This window comes from Pteropus medius, unplaced genomic scaffold, assembly GCF_902729225.1.
Source record: "Pteropus medius unplaced genomic scaffold, Ma_sr-lr_union100, whole genome shotgun sequence".
Classification (NCBI taxonomy): Eukaryota; Metazoa; Chordata; class Mammalia; order Chiroptera; family Pteropodidae; genus Pteropus; species Pteropus medius.
Window position 1 is genome coordinate 11,105,374 of NW_024350319.1, and position 24,475 is coordinate 11,129,848.

General features: G+C 35.5%; 1 protein-coding gene and 1 pseudogene across 1 annotated transcript in view; one reads left to right on the forward strand and one right to left on the reverse strand.

The window, feature by feature from the left end:
* The first annotated feature begins 4,169 nt into the window (after positions 1-4,169).
* The window catches only part of PTGFR (prostaglandin F receptor), a 32,021-nt gene continuing 11,715 nt past the window's right edge, over positions 4,170-24,475 (forward strand). The window contains exons 1-2 of the mRNA XM_039838473.1: positions 4,170-4,387; positions 5,792-6,661. Coding sequence (XP_039694407.1) covers positions 5,864-6,661 — 798 coding nt within the window. The 5' untranslated portion in view covers positions 4,170-4,387; positions 5,792-5,863. The remainder of the gene's footprint in view (positions 4,388-5,791; positions 6,662-24,475) is intronic.
* Positions 7,699-7,844, reverse strand: LOC120583424 (uncharacterized; annotated as a pseudogene).

The window sequence follows — 24,475 nt, forward strand, 5'->3', positions numbered from 1 at the left end:
GCACATCCAGAGCATATGCAAGGCACTGGGAATACAATGGTAATGACAAATGTGCAGTAGGCATGATGTACAGAAAGCACACTAACTTGTTGGGGGCTTATCCTTGAAGCCTGAATAGGAGTCAGGCAATGTTTGAAGGGTTGAAGGAAGGTTGTTCAAAACACAGGGTGAATGAAGGCAAAGAGACAAGTTTCAGGAGCTGAGAACTCAGTGTTGCAGAGGCATAGAGTTCTAAGGGTGAGGAATGAGAGTTAAGCCTCAGGGGAGAAGATGCTGGATAGATTAGGAAGGGCCTTGAAAACCACAGAATTCAGAGTTTATCCTAAGGATGACAATAGCACTTCCCAAACAGTACTTCCCAGTGGGACTAAGTCTAGTGAGATCACTCAGCATTTTCTCCCAAAAGATTTACAATGCACATTGTTATCTATTAATGTTCCTCAGTAAAGAATTCTGTTTAACATTTGTTTAACAGTTTTCCTAAGCCTAATTATATTTTTTAAAAATTAACTTCTTCTAAACTGAGGCCCCAGAGAATCTGCTTAGGAAAATTATGGAAGTTGGAAGCCATTTCATGGTTGTAAATTGGAACCCAACATAACTATATTTGCATTTTATAAAGATATATTTTATCTATCACATATGAAACACCAGGTATTCTTCAAAGCACTTAACACATTTAATTCTTATAATAAGTCCATAAGGTAGGTGTTATTATTTTTTACATCATGGCAATGAAGAAACTAGGCATGAGAGAATTTGGTAATTTCCTAAGATTATGGAACTAGCTATAAGTACAGGGCCTTGAATATGAACTTGGCCATTCTGGCATTGGAGCCTATACTCAACAGATTAATCTGATTGCATGTGGCAATGGATCGGAATCAAACGGGAGACAATTAGGAGGAAGTTGTTGCCATAATTCGGGTGAGAGATAATGACCACGTGAATTTCATACATTTGTTTAGAGGATTAAATTTTATAACATGATTAAAGTACTTAGTATAGTTTTTCCTATATGATAGGCAGTCAACAAATAATATAGTTTTCCCATGCATATATGGAAACTAGATATCTGAGAGAAGTATATATTCTAGATTAGTGGGGAAGGGAGGGTATATAAATTTACAGTTTGTGCCATAACAAAGTACCACAAACTGGGTGTATTAAACAACAAAAATTTTTTCTCACAGTTCTGGAGTCTGTAAGTCCAAGATCAAGGTGTTGGCAGGGTTGATTCCTTCTGAGGGCTGTGAGGGAAGATTCTGTTCCAGACCTCTTTCCTTGGCTTACAGTTGGCCATCTTCACGTGTTCTCTTTGTTTGTGTGTCTATCTCCAAATTTCCCCTTTTTATGAAGACACTGGTCATGCTGGATTCAGGCCGACCCTGATGGCCTCATTTTAAGTTGATTACCGCTGTAAAGAACTTACCTCCAAATAAGGTCACATTCCGAGGTACCTGGGGTTAGGACTTCAACGTATAAATATTGAGGTGACACAATTCAACCTGTAGCAGAGAGATTATTTAATAATGACACCACAAAAATTGGTTATCCATATGGAGAAAACTCCTAGATTCCTACCTTACATAATTCTCAAAAAATCATTATCTGAGAAATTAAATACTTAAATGTGCAAGGCAAAATGTTATAATGTTTAGAAAATAAACATTAAAATTTTTCTCAGCAGAATGCATTATAATCCAGGTTTTGAACAGACTTAAAATTTGACGCAAAAATGCTAAAATAAAACACAAAAGATAAGATTTAAAATATTTAAATTTGATTACATTAAATTAAGAGCTGTTTGTAAAAAAAAATAACAGCATAAAGAACATGAAAAGGCAAGCTGTGATTTGGAAAAAGATGCTTGCTGAACATATAACTGATATATATAGGATTAATGTCTAGAACACACAAAAAATTAAGAAAAAGACAACCTAATAAAAAGTTAGAAAAAAAGAGATGAACACATTTTATAAAAGATGAAAAATGAATGCAAAGGGAAATACAATTTAGGTCTGCAATGAGATATCATTTTATGACCATCTGGTTGGTAATAATTAGAAAACTAGACAATTCCAAGCTTTATCACGAACGTGGCTAAAAGGGAAACTTTTATGCACAGTTTGAAAGAATGTGAATTTATACAAGATTTAGCATTTTCTTGTAAAGTTGAGCATACTCATACATTATCACATAGTAATGTCACCCAAGATATATATCTTAGAGAAACTCCTATACAAGGTGATGAGATGAGATCATTCATAGTAGAATATTTCCTAAAACAGAAACTGGAAATAACCCCAATGGTTATTGACAGAATAATATTAAAAATATTTTGATATCCAAACATTGAGATATTGTAGAACTTTGTAAATGAATAAGCTACTACTACATATAACAATATGCACAAATCTTATAAATCTTGCATGCAAAAAGCAAGTTTCAGAAGGTTAAGTTACAAAACAAAAATTAATATATTGCTTCATCTGCATATTTATGTGATAAAACAAAATGCAAGAGAATGATAACAAATACAATTTAGGATAGTGGTTATCTCTGTTATCTCTGAGGGAGAGATGCAGAAAAATGGAATGAAGGCAGAAACATACAAATAGATGTAATAATATTAGTAATGTTCTAGTGTAGTTCTTCCGATGGGTTGAATTGCTTCCTCCACCTCCAAAATATATGCTGAAGTCCTAACCCTCAGAATTTTAGAATTTGATCTTATTTGGAAATAGAGTCATTGCAGATGTAATTGATTAAGATCAGGTCATACTGGAGTAGGGTGACCCCCTACTCTAATATGACTAGGTCTTTATAAGAAAATGGTCATGTGAGGACAGAGACACAGGGAGAATGGTATGTGAAGATGAAGGTAGAGATTTGGAATTCAGTGGGAGAGACATAAGTAAACAAATATTTGCAATGCAATGAATGAGATTAAGTGCTATTAATCATTAAAAGAAAGAATAGTGCCCCTATGCCATTCACATTTTTACTGTGGTTTATTAGAGTTGTTTTTTGGATACTGGCCATCCAGATATAATACTTCTCTACTAACCAGAATATTTAATTAGCTAAATTATTCAATTCCTGACCATACATAAGTAAGTTTATTTTACAAGTTATAATCATATCATTCAATTTTTTTCCCTATAGTTAATGGCTAATTTATCTTCCTTAAGCATTTTAGGATCCTTTTCAATTTCCAGGAATTTAGAGGCACCTTCTGATTTTAGAATGGAGATAAAAGGGTTTATTTCTATGTGGCACTGGTTTTTCACATAGATTGTGGCAATGTTTTACTAAAATAAAATTAGCAAAGGTCAGTAATAGATTCCCGTACGTGTTTAGCTAGAAAAATGATACACGTTAATAGGTATGGATCAAAATGATATTAGCAAAAAGTGGTTACGACATTAATATGAGTCAAATAATTCTAATGAAGTAGTGGTTATTGTCATAAAATGATCTTCACAAAATTTGTTATGTTCACATCTCTTTGGGTAAATATATCAGTAGAAATTCTCTCACCATTAAAATGTTACTAATCCCTTATCTGCAGGTGTCCTTCAACAATACTTCACATCCCCTCCCCTTCTCACATTACGTAGAAAGCTGGAAACAGTTCAGTCCCTCTGAGAGTGCATCCTAAGCAGTAACCATTTCCATTTACAACGCTGACTTGAATCTCTCTTTTTAACACCCTGGGGATACTGGCCACAAAGGCCTACCTTAAATAAACCATCTCGTTCTACCTGGTTTCTTTATCCTTTTCGAGCTGGATTTGGGTGGGATGAGTTCAGTCTGCAAACTACAATCTGACAGCCCAACACGCCGTTACGACAGCTGTCTGTAGACTTAGCTCTCTAGATTCCTGTTTTGCAGCCTTAAAGTTGGCGCTTTTAGCTTGAAAATGAATTTAAAACAAAACTTTTCCCCAAGTGGTTGGGCTGTTGAGATCGCAGCTCTGATGATGCTGGAGGTGGGTGGGTGGGTAGTATCCGGGCGCGGTTCCCTAGTCTCTCCTGATCCTACTCTGGGTTCACGGAAAAGGAGGCGGAGAGGAGAAAAGAAAAGGAGGCGGAGGTCACCCGCTCCCTCCCTCCCGCCCAGGATACAAGCGCGGCTAGGTGCTGAGGGATTGGAAGAGGCGAGCGCGACCGGCGAGTTCCACGCTGGGGGAGCGAGCCGAGGGACGCGCGCCGAGACTCAGCAGTCCTTGCAGCGGGAGCCGCAGAGGGAGCGCGGAGCTGCTATAAGGGAACCTGCAGCAGCCGCGGCAGCGGGGCGCAGCACAGGCGGCAGCGCGATGGCGCACCGAGTGGCGCGCTCTTCTGCTCCTCCGTGAGCCCTGCCGGCGGCCGGGGATGCCAAGGTAAAACTACGCCTTCAGCCTCTAGTTTCCCACGCGTTGGAGACTCAACGCGACTAAGGTTTAGCCACAGCCGGCCCCCCTGCAGGCACCTTAGCCTGCGCGTGGCAACAAGTTTGGACCAGATGTCCCCAAACGGGGAGATCTGTAGAGAGAAGGGTATTCGGGCTGATCCCTTCCGATTCCGAGCTGCGGCATGTGGACCAGGTGGAGGTCTCAGAGGAGGGAAATAGGCAAAGGGGGTAGTCCCTTCCGCACCTCGCACCTCCCTGCCCGGGACACTTCGAGTCCTGCACAGGGGCTAGCGCAGGCCTCTGGCGCCCACCGGGGTGGGAGGAACGCGGCCCCCTGGCATTTGAGCAATCGCAGAAAGTTTCAGTCAGTTAGGAGGTTTGGGAAGGATGTTGCAAGCAGTCTTAACTGGCGAAAGTCGAGCAGTGAGTAAGATCTGGAGGAGGCGGCTGTCCTCGGGGCAGCCGGGTCGGACCCACTGGGGCGGGTCCTTGGAAAGGCTGGCTCCAGAATTCCCAGCCTCCCGGAAAGCTGCTCGGGAAACGCCAATCGGATTAGCTCGGGCGGGGTGGCTGTGGTCGTGGGTATCGAGGGTCCGTGACTCAGGCCTCAACTCACTAGGGAAAGAACCACAATAAATACTTAGTTTTGGATGTTGCTATCCTGAAGCTGTAGCTTAATCAACAGCATCTGGGCGGATGTGCTCTCAGTGAGCACGGCTCTCCTCCTTTTCTATAGCGATTAAGGATTTCTGCACAGGTGGTAGTAGCTGGACCAGAAAACCTTCCTACAGATTTACCACTCTTCCTTCCAGGGATCACTGATGCGTGTGGTTTGCTGTTATTTGATCTCAATCAAATAGTTTTAGAATTTATTCAGAGAAGCCGCATTTAACACCAGTGACCTTGCTGGTGGTTTCTTTTGCACTCTCCCAAGTTTTGGAGAAGATTGTTTTGTCTACCTGACAAACAAGTAGTTCACCTAAGTAATAACCTGTAGTTTGGGGACGAAGCCCATCAGAGAAAAGAACAAAAACTTTAAAAGGTTGTCTAGTTGTTTAAATAAACTATTATGCTTTTAAAACTTTATTGGGTTTAAATTTAATCTTGTTAGTGATTTTGTAAACCTGTGAAGTGTCAGGAGGAGATTTAGGAGGTGCTCATTTGCAGAAGGGCCACAGAGGTTAATCAAGGGGTTCAATTTTAACAGCTGCTTTACCTTGAAAATGAAATGTGGAACCACAGGCAGATGTGTGCTGTTTTCAGTATGACGCAACCTTGCTTATGATAGGTCAGATAAATCTGATTCCTACCACAAGGTACTGGGGCCCTTTGGTTTTAAATGGCAGATTAACAGTTATGCAGTGCTCATAATTTTTCTGTCTTCATGCTACAGACGCCTGGACTACAAACCTGCACTGTCCTGAGTGGGAAATGACTTGAGCGGCTGGCTGTTATCTTCACAACAATGTCCATGAACAATTCCAAACAGTCATTGTCTCCTGCAGCTGGGCTTCTTTCAAATACCACTTGCCAGACGGAAAACCGGCTTTCAGTATTTTTTTCAATAATCTTCATGACAGTGGGAATCTTATCAAACAGCCTTGCCATCGTTATACTCATGAAGGCATATCAGAGATTTAGACAGAAGTCCAAGGCATCGTTTCTGCTTTTGGCTAGTGGCCTGGTAATCACAGATTTCTTTGGCCACCTCATCAACGGAGCTTTAGCAGTGTTTGTATATGCTTCTGATAAAGACTGGATTCGCTTTGACCAATCGAACGTCTTTTGCAGTATTTTTGGTATCTCCATGGTATTCTCGGGTCTGTGCCCTCTTTTCCTGGGCAGTGTGATGGCCATTGAGCGATGTATTGGAGTCACCAAACCACTATTTCATTCTACGAAAATTACATCCAAACATATGAAAGTGATGTTGAGCAGTGTATACTTGTTTGCTATTTTCATAGCTTTGCTGCCCATCCTTGGGCATCAAGACTATAAAATTCAAGCATCAAGGACCTGGTGCTTCTACAAAACAGAACACATCAAAGACTGGGAAGATAGGTTTTATCTTCTACTTTTTTCTTTTCTGGGGCTCTTAGCCCTTGGTGTTTCATTCTTGTGCAATGCCATCACAGGAATTACTCTTTTAAGAGTTAAATTTAAGGGTCAGCAGCACAGACAAGGCAGGTCTCATCACTTTGAAATGGTCATCCAGCTCCTGGCAATAATGTGTGTTTCCTGCATTTGCTGGAGTCCGTTTCTGGTAAGAGCCTAACATTTTGACAATATCTGCTTTCTTCCATTTTTTTTTTATGTTCAATACAAGATTTGTTGTCTTTAACTACGATTTTTAGTCTTGATGGGCAACATTGTTCAGTCTTTTAAAAGCTGGAGTTTACTCCTACTCAAGACTTATTTCAGCACTTAACTCTGGCTTCGAATTAAACTTTTTATGACACACATGGTTATTTTCTCACAAGCGTTGAGTTAGAAATGTCTTGCTAACCATATGCTATGTGCTTGCAGTGCAGTGTAAAGTAATTTTAACAGGAACAACATAGTTTTAACATACTGAATATGATTGGGTTCTAAAATGTGAAAAAAGTTACCATCTAAGATGCAATACTGGAATGGACTCCAGTAAGTCTTGGTAGAAAGTCACACAGACCTGATTTACAGAAAAGGTATATTAGCTACTGGGTTCTTCTAAACACACAATGACCAGGTCTCAGCTTGCAAAAGGAGGTATTAAGTGCAACAGTTGGATAGTTCAGGTGAACTATACACATAGATCAGGTGAAGAAATCACCAGTTCACAAACCCAGGAACAATGTGCAGGGAGAAGTATGATTGGCAGAAGAGTTAGGGATCTTTCCCTTATAATTTCATTCCTTTAAAAAAATAGCCAAAAGCTATATTCGACAGCTTGATATTTTTATTGGAGATGAAGGCTAAGGTTAAGGAATTAGCAACAAAATACAAGTCATTTATATTACTTTCCAGGTAGAAGGAAAAAAAAATACTTATGATTGACAAGTATGACACTAACTCTCTTTAACATTATACTTTATGATGGAAAGAGCGACAACATGCCATGAAAGAGAGAAAATTCTTCTGTACATAGCTACTGATTGTTTTCATTGCTTTTTCTGTACCAATAGGAAAACATGCTGGTATCCAGAGATAGTATATAGCTGATACACAGGTAGAGGTGAAGCGAAAGGGTCAGACAAAGGTAAATATAATACAAAGTTCATGGTTGTCCCTGTCATGGTAGTATAAAGGTGCTTTATTTTTTTACACCTATAGCACCTGGTCTTCCTAGGTGGTCTCCCATCCAAGTACTAACCAGGCCCGACACTGCTTAGCTTCCGAGATCAGACGACCCTGCTTAGCTTCCAAGATCAGACGAGATCGGGCGAGTTCAGGGTGGCATGGCTGTAGACAAGGTGCTTGTTACTCATGCATTTTCCCTAAGCTCTCAACAGACCTGTTGTCCAAGAATTGTTGCCAGTGGAGTTTTAATAAACAATCCTGATGACCCAGATGCACTAAAAAATTTGTGAGACCTGTTGCCACAGACAGATTCTATGAGAACCAATTTTATTTTACAAAAGGAGTTCTACTTTTAAAATACCTCTTTATTTCTATACATCTTATTTCCTCATAATTTGAATTTAGCGTCTTGAATTCAAATTATGTTAAGTCATTTAAGTATTTTGTCATGATGTTCCTGAATTGGTCCTAGGAACCCAACTAAGGGAAGGCGAGGCTGGGTCTATTAGTGACAAGTCAACATTTTGAAACCTTCTTATTGTCAATTTAGGAGGCCTTAGGTGAACCCAAGCAGGGATCTGATCTGGGCTCACAGTATAGTTATTTGAATCTGAATGGCAGAAACCAGTTCTGTCAATACGTGGAATCACTTTAGTGTTCATTCTTGAAGAGTTTAATTTATGCCACTCTACAAAGAGAATTCCCTTAGAATAATGCTTCTTTTTTCCCTTAAACTTTGAAATAGAGTAGCTTCTCAAAAAAAAAAAAAAATGAGTCTGAATAGAATTAAAATTAACTTGGGGATTGTAAAGGGAAAATGAAGAAGGCAAGAAAAGAGGTAGCTGAAAATACTGACTTTTTTTTGCATGAAGGTCATAGCTTTGGAGAAAACCTGAAAACGATGACATAGTAAACTCAGTGAGAGATAATCTGGACAACTGAGGTAATCACTAGTGCTTTTAAAGGTAGTCACCTTTAAAATTCTTCTTAATTATGGCTTTTGACTTTGAGAAATCAGAGTGAAAGTTTAGCTAGTATAATAAGCCTGTGTTGTAAGGCAGCAAATTTCGCTTTTGCATTGGATAATTTGAATCTGCGTTTTTCTCTAATTTCTTTTCCTGAATATTTGGTTTCCTTCACAGTTAAAATGGATAGTGCAATTTAACTTATATTTTGAACATATTTTCTAGTTGAAATATTTTTATGAAACATTTTCTGAGGTCAACATTATATTTGACGATGAATTATTGATATACCTATGACACCAATTTATCAATACTTCTAAAATTCTTTTTAGTGTGAAAATGATTTCTGTGTTAGCTGCCAAGTAGGTATGCCACAGATACTCCTTGATGGATTCATATTTGTTTCAAACATTCTTTGCATTCCTGGTTTCTCTTGTAGGGACTTTAGGTCTTCATGGCAAGTTCAGGCTAAAGGATTTATACCCTTCACGGGCTGACATGAGTGCCTTGAGCAGTAGGTTAAGGCCATTCAGACAGCTCTAAATAGAACCCTAGTAAAAAACACAGGTTTTGGAATGCCAAAATAACACCTAACAGGGGGTACATCACTTGAAATCTTTCTCCTTTATTTCCTTTATTGCCTAAGACGGATTGCATAGATGTTGATGACTGAGCCATCATTCTCTACCTTATATTTTTAAAGCGTCTTAGTTTTAAAAATACTTCTGAAGCCAAGCTTCTAAATTCCCCATAGATATACTATGATGATAGCAGCTATAGATCAATTCCCTGCTTTACACCATGCGCCTTCTCTCTTGATCGATAGTATGAATTGTTGGATTTGTAATCTGAATGACACCTGTACACACTCTTCGACCTCTGTTCACTGTCATTTTTAAGCCTGAAACTGGAACACAGGTACAGGTATACACTAAGAGTATGAGATGCAAATGATGGAGTCTGTGCTTGTGCTTAACAGGATTTATTGCATCAAAACTTATCAGTGGTGGCATAATTTCTAAAATGATTTAAATTTGTAGCTGATGATAAAGGGGGTACTTTATTAATTTTGATGATTGAATTTAACCAATACAAAGGCAAGATGGTCATGATACAATCTCTCTGTTTTTAATGGACTTTATTTTTCTTGAGTCGTTTCAGGTTTACAGAAAAATGAGTGGAAAGTACAGAGTTCTCATTTATCCTCTCATACCTCCCCTCAGTCATTCTTATTAATATTTTGCATTGATATGTACATTTATTACAATTGATGGGCTCTTATTGATATGTTGTTATTGATTAAAGTCTCTAGTTGACATTAGGGTTTTCTCAGTGTTTTCTATAATATGGGTTTTGACAAACGTATATTGACATATTTCCATTATTACAGTGTTATGCAAAATGCTTTTATTGCCCTAAATATTCCCTGTAGTGTTTTCTTTTGAATTTAATGTGTCATTTTTCTAAGGGGAAATGTGTGTGAGTTTTCAGGAATTGGGATTTAGAAATGTAGTACAATCATAATATTAGTTTAAAATTTAACTTGTTAAAGTTGTGAGCAAGAAAAGTGGCTACTGAAGTAACACTCTCGAATACATTTGTATCTTTCCACAGTGCCAGGTTTATTGAGAATCATTACCTGATCAGGTACCTATGCAGGTTAACACACAACACACAGAGGGGAAGTACAGTCTTATGCGACAGAGCAAAAGGTTGAAAGACCTTAGGGTCTCCAAAGCGAACTCTGTCGACAGGCAGCACGGAGAGCTGTGTATTGGTCCTGAGCCAGTGGCTAGGACAGGTCAGAAGGTCAGAGTCTTCGGCTCTAGCTCACCGTTCAAGATGCTCTCTGGACAGGCTTGAGCATCATCTTTCTAAGATGTTCAGCTTATATGGACCTTACAAGGTGGGATCTTCATGCTTATCAGCCCTTGCAGATGGGGGCTAACATTTCTGGGGTTTTGGGTGTTCCAGTTACTCCCTAAGGGCATTCCCCTTGTGTGCAAGTTGACATTACTGTCATGGCTCTCATGAAATCCATTTTGTAAAGTCCAAAAAGTTCTCATTCATTATACTCTATACAGTTAATGACTTTTCAAAATTTACAATATCTGGATTTTATAGTTTTAAACATGGTTAACACATATAAATTAATTTAATTATAATTTCAACTGAAAAATATAGAAAACTTCAATAGGTATTTATTACCTGATAATTCCAGGTAATTAACTTAGCAATAAGTTAATACAAAAACTTTGAATAAAATGGCAATTATAAAATTGTCTTGCGAGCATATAGGCGAATTACTTTCTCTAATAAATAAATCTTGAAGATATTCTTTTGATGTTTCTCGAGTGAGGAGAAAAAGACATTTACTGGCACTTTCAAGTAACATTTTCTGAACATTTTTTTCATTTCTGTCTTTATACAGGTAATGATTCTCTTTAATGCTTCATTTCTGGAATATGCAACCCTAAAAAGAATTTATTTTTGGTACGCTTTATTTCACCGGTTTGGTAGAGCAATAAATACTTTTTGACCGGCTGACTGTAACTTAAGTAGTATGAGTGTTAAGAGATTGCAAATGATTGACTAGAATGTGGCTTCTGAGTTTTGTAAGCAAGAGATAATTAAGCAAATACTGAAACCAAATGGTAGTTTTTAATCTGTTCCCTAAGTTCGCAGCTATAGACTTCAGACACTATTAAACTTCAGTGATCTTTTACTAGAAAGCCACACATTTGTTTACTTTCTTTTTGGGGATAGAGGATCATTTTGAATTGAGAAAAGAAGTATTAAGAGCAAATGATTTCTTATATAGGTGAGTACTTAAGAAAAATGTTCTGCATTAGAGTTTGAATTTGATTTTTATAGGTTGTTACTCTTATTCCAATAATTCTCGTCAATGTAGTTAAACATTTGGTCACTAAGATGTTTGTCAGATATAAATCAGAGACTTGGGTGGTTAATTGTATTTTGAATGAATTACTAAAGGTATTGGCATCATAGTGACCAGGTTTTAGAGGGCTAATGGCAAATGATAGAGCAAAGCAATATCACAGAACATCTTGACTATAAGTGAAGATTATTTTCTTTGAAAGATGAGCCCTTATTTTTATATTTAAGAACCGTGTAATGAATATCTCTGTGGGGTCTTATGCATTTGCTACTACAGCAAAAAGGTGGTAAATGGATGTATATTTACACATTTTTAAGTAAAAAGAGAATGTGGAAATGTAGAAATATGTACATACATAATGTGTACATGTGTAAATTATTTCTAAAGTTAAAAAAGTTAACTGACCAATCTATCATTTCACCTAACTGTACCAAATAAAAGGGCTTCTAATGGGTTTCATTCTAAAATTAAAACTAAAATGGACTCTTTTGTAGTTCTATGTCAGATCTTGAAGAATAGGTCGTTTGGTTTGTTCTTGGATGGCTGCTGATATTAGAGGCAATATTGTCATAAGTTGTTTTAGCGGGCTTCCTTTGGGAAGTGAGAAGTGCTCCCACGTTTGGAATATGGAAGCAGCAATGATGTCTGAATAAAGGGCTGATGATGATGCTTGGGTTCTACTTCTACAAAAGTCTTGAATAACTCAGGTACTTACAACTCAAAATTAATATCAATAAGAAAAAGTATATTTTAGATCTGTATGAATGTAGTTTACACTGTGGGAATTTGGCCTGCTTTTGTCTTTGGGTGGGCATGGAGTTAGTGGCCTGAAGTCAATAATAGCAGCTGGCAGAAGACAAGTTCCAGGATATTTGAGAGCACATTCTTGTCCCTGAGCCCTGGTGTTCTCTCCCTTACTCTTCTCTTAATATCACCTCCTTTATTTAAGGGTATCGTTTCTCTTCTCTCTTCCCTTCCTGTGCTTTATTTCTGTCATAGCACTTAGCAGTATCTGATAACATAAGATAGATAGATTTCTTTATTGTTTGGCTTCATAAACTCCAATTGTTTGAAGAACAATTCAAGTCGTTGACGTGCCCCAAATCTCTCTGGGTTACCAGTTTTAACTTTATTTGCTTAGTCTTATCCTTACAGAAGGCATATAAAATGCATTCCATTTATATTTGCTTTGGAAGGCATTTATAACCACACCAAATTTCACCTGGTATATCGATGCCATTTATCTGTATTTAGAGAAGACTTTAACCAGTCTTTTGATATTTGCAAATATTACCTTTCAAAGTTTGTGTAAATTTGTCATTCTGTCTATACTTTGTCAGGATGTAAGGACGGTAATGCTACACAGGAATGGATATAATTGTGGATTTATACAGATAGGAAGGTGTTTTTTCTTCTTTTTCCTAAGCTATTGAATCCCCAAGTAAAATTTAGTTGTGGAATGCCAAAATGGAGTGTGGCAGTGATGTGATGGTAAAGGAGACAGAGACAATTGAATTCTTGTAGCTTTTTGTGCACAGTCCTCAATCAAGCCTTCCCTTTAGAATACTGTAGTTATTCAAGTACAAGCAGGGGACAGGGTCCCAGCCCTACCACCTCCTAGCTGTGACCTGGAGTCACTCTAAGTAAATTTTGCATATATGTGAAGTTATCATAATAATAGTACTTAAAAGTCAAATCAGAAAAAATGATTTGATTTCCCTATACTCTAATAACACAGCAATTGGCACATAAGAAATGCTCAACAAAACCCCCAAATCCTCAAAAAGTCTATTGCTATTATTGCCATCCACCATCTCAATTAGAAATAATCACCTGTGTCTAGTTTAGATATTTTCCATTTTCTCCTCTATTAGGAAGGTTTGGTTGTAGTGGAAAGGAACGGAGGGAGCTGATAGCTTTAGAAAATTTTCCTGGACATTTCCACTTGAAGTTATTTAACTCTCACCAGAAGTGAAGATGTTGCCTGCTAATCTTTCACATCGTATTAAAATTTAAATATTTTAATAATAATAATTTATTAGGTATTAATTTATAAATTATTGGAATCAAGTTAAAAAAATTATTGAAACCATTATGTATAAGGCACTACTCTTGGAGTCGTATTTCCAGGGAGTAAAAGATAAACCTCTTCCTCAAAGAGCTTATAATTAGTTGGAGTAAAAGATGTATCTTATCTATGAGTTAAGATATTAGCTCTTAGGCAATATAGTGTGGTAGTTAAGAGTCTGAGTTCAAGTCCTATTTCTTCCACTTCCTGGCCGTGCGACTGTAACCACTCCGTGCCTCAATTTCCTCATATATAAATTAGATATAGTAATAGTACCTGCTTTATTGGGTTGTCGTGAAGACTAAATGAAGTAATATATTGAAGTTAAAATAGTGCCTGACATGGTACTTCAGTTATTATACTGTTATCATTATTATTGCTGTTACTATTAAATATTAATGCTGCTAGGCAATAATTTTGTCAACAAGATAATCAAAAGTACTTTTTAGTTAGTTATTAAATGAATAATGGGCACTAGGTAGGTAGCTGTCACTTCCAATTTGGTGGTCCACAAATAATTATATGTTTATTTATTTGATAGATATTTATTGAGCACCTTCATGTGCCAGGCACTGTTCTAGATACTAGAATAACAATCTTTAATTTTCCAATATCTATGGCTTAAGCAACAGTACTCATAGAAAGTGAAAGAGAGAATATGTAGTGTGTTGAAATATGAACATATTCAATTACACTTTTTGTTAGAATAGGAAGTATTCTGTTGTGAATGTATATGGATGAGATTATTTTGATTACTAATAAAAGGAGAAAAACTATTATAGTATATCATTTAGAAAGAAAAATTGATGGAAATAAATGTAGTTTTAAGTCAAATTGTAAAAACCAAGGAGAAAAGAGATAATAATGTATACAATTCCTAGAGATATGAAAGTCTACAAATAAGAAACTTTAGTATTTGGGACAGGCTTGAACAGCATTAGAATATAGCAGGTTATAATAAATTAATATTAAAAGCTAGAAAAATTTTCAAGTAATAAAACATGAGTAGTAGAAAATCAAATCAGCTGATAATTTAATAATTCAAATGAGTATTTCATACAATTTTTTGATAATGAAGGGGACTCGGGATTAGAAAGGAAATAGTGACATGAACATTACAAAAATTGCTCACTCTAAGAATTTAGGTTAAACAAGTGTTAGAAAGGACTTAAAATAAGGAAAAACAAATTGCTGCGAACATTAATAGTATAAATGAATAAAATAAAATTTATTTTTGCTTAAATTTACTTGTTAATTTGCTCACCAATTTGTTCTTTTGGCAGGCTTTTGCTGAAAAAGAAAACAAAAAAAGTCTGATGTCTCTCCAGGTGGAGAGTAAAGCATAGAGACAGAAACCTGACCTGAGAAAATAATCCTGAGGCACACTGTGGGAATAATACTTCCTAATTCCTTTATTTGATCCATGATCTTTGAACTCTCTTCTCCATCCTCTAACTCTTAGGTGTATCCTCTTTATCCTTCTCTTCCCAACTTTTAATATGGGATAAATATAACTATTTGCATTTCTCTGGCCTTGCCTGGGAGCAATGCAGAAGGTTAATTTCTTTAGTAACAGTGGAGGAACCTCTGGGTCCAAAGGTACATTAAATAATGTGTTAAATAATAAAGTATTAAATAATAAAGTTGCTGTAGCAGCAGCAACAACAATAGTTACTATTGTTATTACTTTGATTACATGGTCCTTTATTTCACTTCTTGAATTTATGTTCATGGCAGAGGACCAGAAAATGAAGATAAAAACCACATGAATGACAGATAGAATGCAGGAGAGGAGAGAGCAGCAGGGACAAGGCAATGAAGGCAGCAGAAAACTAGCAGTATACAAGTATACAAGTAGAGAAATGCAATCTCATGTTTTAGGAGCTCCATTAGAAAGAAAAGACCTCCCTTTATGTCCATGGACATATTCTCTTTATTGAGGAATATTAAATTTTGTGCATTATATTCCTACAGACTACTTTAAAAATGCAATATTTTCTTTATAAAATTTTATTGTAAAATAAAATATAGTAAAATATAAATTAAAATAAAAATCTTTCAAATTATACTAGCAACAGATAACCACTATTAGCATTTGGGTGCATCCTTTTTAGTCATCCAATAGGGAAAATATATTAGTTTAATTTCTTTAATAGAGTAGTTAAACTTTTTTATATTACTGGGTATTTTTGTGTGTGTGTGAATGTGTGGTTATCTGTAAATGATTTTTCAAGAACTCTTTGGATGACAAAGAACAGACAATGCTAATACATAAAAATAAAAATAAAATCAGTTGTTGTAAAAGCAGTTGTTTTTCCAGGCTCATTATTAGCCTTTTAATTTAGTATTTTAATTTATAAAAGTAGTGAATAAATCAATAATTTCTTTTGTTGTTACTGTTTTCTGTTTCATATTAAGAAATACTTTTTTCAGGCTCAGATAATATCAGTATTCATCTCTTTTATCTTATAGCACTTTTGCCCTTTCAGTTCTTTTGTATTTATGTTTTCAATACATTTATAGTTTATTTTGGGTTAGTTTGCAAGTTAATAATATGAATTTTCTTTTGAATAGTTAACTAGTTGTCTTAAAATCATTTATTGATCTTCCTGCAATTTTAAAAAATTTCTACCTTTATTATGTCTGAAATTCTTAAATGTGTTTGAATCTTTCTAGACTTTTTATTTTACTGTATTAATCTATCTCTAACTTTAAGTGCAACTACCATCTTCACATTTTATTGAGACTTATGTTCAATTGATCAATTACAATATAGAGCGTTCCCTTTCATGACCATAGTCTAGCTGCCCTATTATCGAAGTCATGATTTGAATAATAATTTTGTAGTTTGTTCATAACAGTATATAAGAAAGCTCTGTTTATTTTTTGTTTTTTATTTATTTTTATTGTGACAAAATTCACATAAAAAATTTTACGATTTTAATCATTGTAAAGGGTACAGTTCAGTGACATTTAGTACATTCACAATGTTGTGAATGTTATCTTGTCTAGAATATTTTTATCCCTCAACAGGAAATCATGTGCCAATGAAGCAGTTATTCCCTATTCTCTACTCCCTGAGGCCCCTACCCGAATTTTGTATAACATTTTTCTTTTTAAATCAGCCTTTCCTGAAGGTCGTCTAGTTTAATGGTTTAAAATTTTCTTATACCAACTTGCAAATCTTACTGTTTTCAAATTAGTTAACTTATTATTACCAAATTTTGTAAATATGAGCATTTGAAAAGAATCTACATTCTCTCTCATTTTTAAAAATTAAAAGTTCAATACATAACTATTAAATCAAAATTATTATTTATAGAATCTTATTTCTTAATTATTTTCCAAATAATGTATATGAGAACTTAGAATTTCATTACATTTGTGTTTTTTAGTTTATGTTTGTATTTCTAATGGTTTTCAATGGATTTCGATGATGTAGATTTTATGTAATGTCATTAGGGGTTTGAAATTTATGTCCGCTCTATCTTTGTTGTAAATTACTCCTTTTATAAATATAAAGTAACTTTTCTTCTCCACTTTAAAACATTTTACCTTGAATTTTTTTTTATCTTATACTGAAGGTAAGTATTATTATTGCAATAATAGCAATAGACTTTTTGAGCGTTTTGAATTTTGTTGTACATTTACTATTATTGGTGTAGTCTAAGAAACTTTTTATGCCATTCTTATTAATGAAATACAGCATTATCATAACATTCAAATGGAACAAATGGAGGGCTTTTTTTTTTTGCCTATTTCATGCCCCAATACCTCTTGGTTGGGCTCCAGAATTGAAAAAAATACAATGTGGGGAGTGAAGTTTCTTCCTATAGTCTGCTGTCTGTATTCTGGTAGCTACTTTAGTTCTGCTGATTTAGGAAGTATGAAGTTAAATCAGGAGGGAGTCAATGAATGGACGAATACGGATAAATTTCCAGTTTAAAAAGCAGATCAGTTCTGCCTAGATCCAGGAATTGACTATAGATAGCAGTGGACCTGAGCACCTGTAATTGGCCTGTCCCTCATCCAGTTCTGCTCGAGGTTCTAGTTTGGAATTGTCCGAGAGCTGAGTGCTAGGAAGAAACTTGAAAACAGTCCTCCAACCTAGCATATCCTTCGGATATGCTTAAATTAGAAATGCACTCTTTGGAGGAAGAGCTGGATTAGAACTGCATATAGAAAGAAAGAACTCCTAGCTGCCAACTGTAGGTTTGTCTGTCTAAAGCAAATGGTAGTAATTTAAAAGCCAGTCTGCTTATTTAGATAGTTTTAGATTGATGTGGATTTCCATGTGGTCTATTTAGCAAGCCATTTTATATTTGGTTGTAATGATGAATGAATAACCTATTTTACCTATATCAGTGCCCTTGTCTTTAATACCTCATTTGAGTATGGATTGACATTAATATGTAACCACAGCATTGGTGCCACCTTTCTTTTGGAATTCTTAGTTTGTTTGAGATGATTTCCTAAAACTCAAGTTCAAATCAATTCAGCTCATCCAGAGATTACTTATCTACTAAACAGTACGAAGAGACAAGGAAGCAATCAAAAATCATGCATCACAGTGGTTTTCTGAATAATGTGCTATATATTCAGGTACTGAACAAAGTAATAGAACCCAGTGAGTTCTGAGATTTTTCTCTGTTACCCCCACCTCCACAGCACCCCCACAATAAGGCCAAACACTCAAAAATAAATGTGTCAGCTTTGAGGATGAAGTTCAGTATTTTGGAATTAACCTCTTTTTTTTTTCTGTCTACTGAAGGCCACTTGGATCTGTAGGAAACTGTCAGGAACCTTCTTTGTGATGGGTAGAGGGAGTAACTCAACATAGGCCTGCCTACTCGATGACAGTTCATTCATCAGAACCCTTTAATTGCAAATGAGATCAATGAATGAAACTTTCTTATAACTACGATTATTAAATGCATATGATATCACATAAAGGTTTTATTTTTAAAATGTTATCTTTGAAAAAAGGAGTATACAACTATAATTGTGACGACTATTTTAGATGTAAAATTCTTGCTTAGAAATTTTGTTTTGTAGTGTAAGAATCAATTCATTAATTTAAAACCCTCATCTGTAGTTTCTACTATGTGCCAGGCAATACCCTCAGCACTTTTCAGATGTTAATATATTGAATCCCTATTACGTTTTCAGTTGTATATTTCCTCAGACATGGGAAATATTTATGATTCTGTAGTTCAGAGGGTTTCCTGAAAGGATACAATCATTGTTTGCATTTAGCATCATGAGCAGTTGCACAACATCAGTGACCATGTTTTATAACTGAAACTTTAGTGAAAATTAAAATGATTTCAGATTTAAGTTAGATTCATGGGGAAGAGCTCTGACATGAAGACAGCTCAAAGACATTGAATTGGTTGTGATTCGTGGAGAAGGAGAAACATGATTAAATGGATTGTTTTTATACTTTATTGTTATACTGACATAGGCCTGATTGAAAGTAAATCTTTGAACAAGTTCACTAGAGAGGCTGCCTTTAATAAGTTAAAAAAAAATTGCTTCTCTTCTCCTTTCCAGAGTGTTGACAATGCCCTTGAACTCCTACTTCCTTTGTTTCCAACCTATATGGGTCCTAATTTATCTGGGTAATTAAAAAATTTCCAAATTAAAAAAAGGGGGGCAGCTCTGTTAGTTGATATTGGGTATTAAAAATAACCTAGATTTTGTGCAGAATTCTTTTACCCTTTGAGACATTTTTTTTCTCTTATGTCATTGAAAGGTTAAAAGCCCCATGCAGGGGAGAAAAGTCCTTGCTGAATGTTTTGAGGGAAACAGTGAGATTTTGGTTAAAACCAGAGGGTGCCATGAGGAGCCAGAATTTTGATTACAACAAAACCAACATTTATCTTGAAAATGTGTTCATGTCTACTGAATCTGTTTATTCTAAATGTCTTGAAAATCTAAAGTTATCAGGACACTACTGTTTGAAGTCATACCTAGGCATGTTTGCAGCTGGAGTATGCCATATAGTCCTTGATTTTTAGAGAGCCAAAGATATGGCATTAGTGAGAATTCACTATAAAAAAGCAATTAAAACCTATCCACAAATATAATATATTTAGAATATATAATATTCTAAACATTTTTCTCAGTGCCTTCCATGCGTCAGACACTGTTCGAGATTCTAAGGCTGTGATGCTGGACAAGACAGACAATAATCCCTCTTCCATGGAGGTTACATTCTTCTGGGGGTTGTGGGAGAAGGTTGTTGCTAGGAGCTAGGAGCTCTTTGGAGAGAGAGAGAGAGATAATGAACAAATAACAGGAGATTTTCAAAAAGTTGTAAGTGCTATGAGTGCCTGTGGGAATGGAACTCTTTTAGGTTGGATGGTCAGAAAAAGCCTCATGATGCGGTTAGCCCTGGATGACAAAAGGAGCCAGCAGTGGGAATATATGTGGGTAGGGTGGTTGCGCAGAGGGAATAGCCAGCATGAAACTCAGTGGAAATGAGCTTCTTGTAGTGAGGGACAAAACAAAGGCCATTAACTGGATCAACAGGAGTACAGGTGAAGGTGGTAGGATTTAAGGTTGGTGAGGAAAGTAGGACCTTATAAGCCATGCCTAAGACCTTATAAACCACGGTGAGTTTGGATTAAAATTTGGTTGGAAACCATTGCATTGGAAGGTCTCCAGCCCTCCAAGGGGGAGATACGATCTGATGCAAGGTTTAAGAAGAGCACTTTGGCTGCTGGAGTACTGTGGAGCATGGAACTTAGTAGGAATTTGTTTTCTACTTTCATCTACTTTGAGATTTCATTTGACATATGAATAATGAATACATTATTTTTGTAGAACTTATTATTGGCAAGTAAGCCAAATAATAAATCATTATTAAGTAAAGATTAGCTTGTGAGTAACAATGGAAACACTTTCAAAATGATTCTCCCTAACATTTAAAATACAATTATATTTTGTGGCAAATTTTTAAAAGAAACATATTTATTTATACCTTATCTATGCTACTTGGTTAATAATCTTAATATATCTTCTCTGCTGGTTTAGCAAAAGGCATTTTGATGAGCATTCATTTAGTTAAAAATATGCAATTATCTATTTGCATTTTGCTTTCAAGATGAAGTTATTTGGTTCTCTTTTAGTTTTCATTTTTATTTTTTGTTTTTGGTTTTACATAACTTCATACACACACAAATTAGATAACTCCATGTTTTAGTAACAAATGGTATTCAATTTCCTGACCCTAGAGAAATCATCTTTGAAACGCCCTAATAATTATTTTACTACAAAAGAGAAATTTTCAGCCATTACTGCATTCGTGATTATAGTATGAAGAGCACACAGATACATATACTTATAGGAGAGTGTGTATTACATGCCAGATAGGTCATGGGCCAGGAGTTTACATATCCTTTGTTTGGAGTTTATTTAGGCTTTGACTCTGGAATAATTTTTTTTTTTATTGTTGATTTTAATACCACCGTTTCCACTCTTTAAACTGTGTGAAACATGAATGAAGCATATTGTTTTATTTCACAGAGCTTTCCTTCAGGGCCTTAACATATGTTAAATCTGGGCAGAGAAAGATAAAAAACCTCAGTAAATTCTGACTCAGCAAATTCTGACTCTAATAAACCTCAGGAGATTATGACTCAACAAGAAGCTGTGCTTTCTGAATGTTTAACTATTCTCCAGCTTCTGTTATTGGGAAGAAATGATCAGTATTCATTCCATAGTTAGGACATTAAGAGGTCCTGAATCGGAAAAGTAATTGAGTTTCTGGCTTTGGTTCTTTCTTTTTTTCTTTCTTTTTTTTTCCTGGCTTCATTTCTGCACAGACTTACCAGCTATTTAGCAGGCACCTACTATATGTGAAGATATCTTGATTTATGTTGTTTATACCAATGAGCATCTTCATTAGCGTTGACTCCACAACATATAACTATGCTTAATCTCCTAAGCCTATACTTGAATCTCTACTTATAATTGGGTAAGCCCCTATAGAGCTATTGTAGGGTGCAAAAATTTTTCTCACTGTCTGAGTTTGGATATGCTAACCCCATGTCCTTAGGTGAATTATTAAGGATCTTTGTGAGCTTCAATTTTAATGTCTGTAAAATATGGATAATAATACATATTATATCACTCATCTCATCAAGTGGCATGTGAGTTTTCTCACAATACCTGGTAAGCATCCAGTAAAAGGTATTGCATGATTGTTATTACCACTATGACTATTATTCCATTTGGTACTGAGTTTTAGTAAACTCAGTGGTAATTTGAAAAACATTCACTGAGTGCCTACCACGGGCATTTTCACATGTGCTACATGGGTATATAAACATGACTAAAATGGGATCCTAGCTTCAAAGGAATTTGTAGTTTATTTGTGAGGCATGAGCTGAACTGGCTCTATTATAAAAGAACCCTTGTAAACAAGTGCCACAGCCTTCCAAGGAGCTTTGGTGAGAAACTTTGTGTTTAGTCTACGCCAAACAACTAAGGGTAGAGAGTTCCTGACCAATGCACCCTTGAGTTCAGGTTCACTGTGGTCTCTGATGGTCTTTGGGTGAAATAGGTTCTTAACTACCAATCATGAGACTGAGTTCTCTTCTAGAAATGCAATTCTTCGCTTTTAATTTAATCATTGATTTTTAACCTTAATTTTCTTTTCTTTTTGGATTAAATTACCTCATCTTTTCCTCATATTGATTTCTTTTCCAGGAACTTGTAGCAAATGCTGTTTTAGGTTAGTACCACCTCTTTTCTTTTCATGATGTACTTCTTAATATGAATGTGTTTAATAAGGTCAGTTCTTCTCTAAGATGCCAACCAGGGACCATTTTACCTTTTGGGATTTGGGGGATTTGCAATTCAAGGTTAGAGGGGTTTTGGATCTTGTATCTTTCACTAGTTAACCCTACCAGGGAAATCTAAAGTCTAGGTCAGCCCATCTTTATCAAATCACTTACCTGAATGCAAAGCCCAATTTCTTATGGATTATATATGTTTATCTCTTCTCGTTTATTTTGGGAAAAGTCATTTCTTTTAATTGAGGCCATTTTTGTGGTATTATTTATAAAACTTTTTAAGAATCTAAAATCTATATAACCACAGAATAAGGGCGTGGCTTTTTAGTATTGCAAATAATACCACAAAACTTGGTAGCTTGATGGAAGAAATTACAGAAAATTTATAGAATGGAAAGAAGAGAGGGTAATTGAAACCAAAATTTTACAGTAGAGCAAGGAGGAAATTTTCTCAGCTTTTGCTGACAGTCTCCTAAGGGAAGGAGAACCATCTTGATTGCTTTGGTGGTCATTTTCAGACTTACTTGTTGGATTACTTAGATCATTCTTAGTGAGGTGAATGAATCATTGGTTCAATTCGGGGATGATTTGACTTCAGTTTGGGATCAGTTTATCATGGTTAAAATATACAGAGGGTGTCTCGATACCCTATCTTGAGTGTGTTTGTAAAGTGAAAACAATTTAACCTCTTAAGCTGCTTTTTATGGTAAATTTACTTACCACTCTGGTAGATTTTGTAAAAGTACTTATTAAGTATGTTCTGTATTTTAATCACTATCTTTTGATTACTCCTGGAGTCCATGAGGGACTTTGAACCTTATCATTTCATAATTTGAAGGCAGGTAATGTCAAAATCCCCAGCATTCACATTCTTGGAACAACTGAGTTTATGTAGGAGATACGATCTGAGCTACACTTTTTTACTCTGTCCTATCAGGCAGGATAGATGGTTAGCCTGTTGGTCAGGTGCAGGCCACATGATAGTTCTTTCTTATTTTCTCATTCTTCAGTTCATAGACATGCTCTTCTCTCTTCTATGCCAGCTCTATTTTTTGTTCCCTGCAATCTTTTAAGTAAGTTATATCGTCTTGTTGATCTAATTTTGTTCTAGTCCCTTTTTCCTGACTACAGGAAAAATAATTAATTGAGAGAAATTCTTCAGAGAAAGTGAAAGGCTAAAATTTGTCCTTCTTGGCCAATTCTGGGAGAGAAATATAATAATCAGTTAACTTAAATAATCGATTAGTTAATGAGATGCAAGGCTCTTCTTCATCTGACAGATACCTGTGTGGTAAAACTGCTCATTTATTTTTTGTGTCATTCTGATTGATTGGTGCCAGTGTTCTAAATACTTTGAATATCACCATTGATATGGTATGTTTTTATTAGCAAAATAATATGTTTATTATATGAACTTTGAAAAATACGGAACAGGAGAAATTAAAATTATAAGCCCCTACAAAGGTCTTATTTATTTCTTAAATAAATTCCTAAATACTTTATAATGTCTATGCTATTTTGAATGGTATTTTGTGTTATAGTTTATAGTTAATAGTGTAGAGAACTGTTTTCTAAGTTGGTCATGTATTCAACAACTTGCTGAACTCTTTTATTGATTTTAATCATTTATTGATTCTAACTATTTATAGATAACAAAAGCTTATCTCTTTTCTTCCAATTCTTATATACCTCTTTTTTTTTTCCTTGTAGTATTAACCAGGGATTACAATACTGTGTTGAGCAGTGGTAGTAATGATAGGTATCCTTGACTCATTCCAGCTCTTAAAATGCATCTATATTTTCTTCATTAAGTATAATGTCTGTTGTAAGTTTTTGTATAAGAATTTTACTGTTTTCTAATTTTAAGTCCCTCATGAGTACTGTGTTAGTTTTCTGTTGCTATGTAACAAATCCCCACCAACTTAGCAGTGTGAAACAGTGCTTACTTTATTATCTATCTCATAGTTCTGTAGGTCAAAAGTCTGGGTGGGTTCAACTGGGTTCTCTGCTCAGGGAACTAAAATCAAGGTAATGTGTGTATTTAAGTGCTGAAAATTACCTAAGAGAG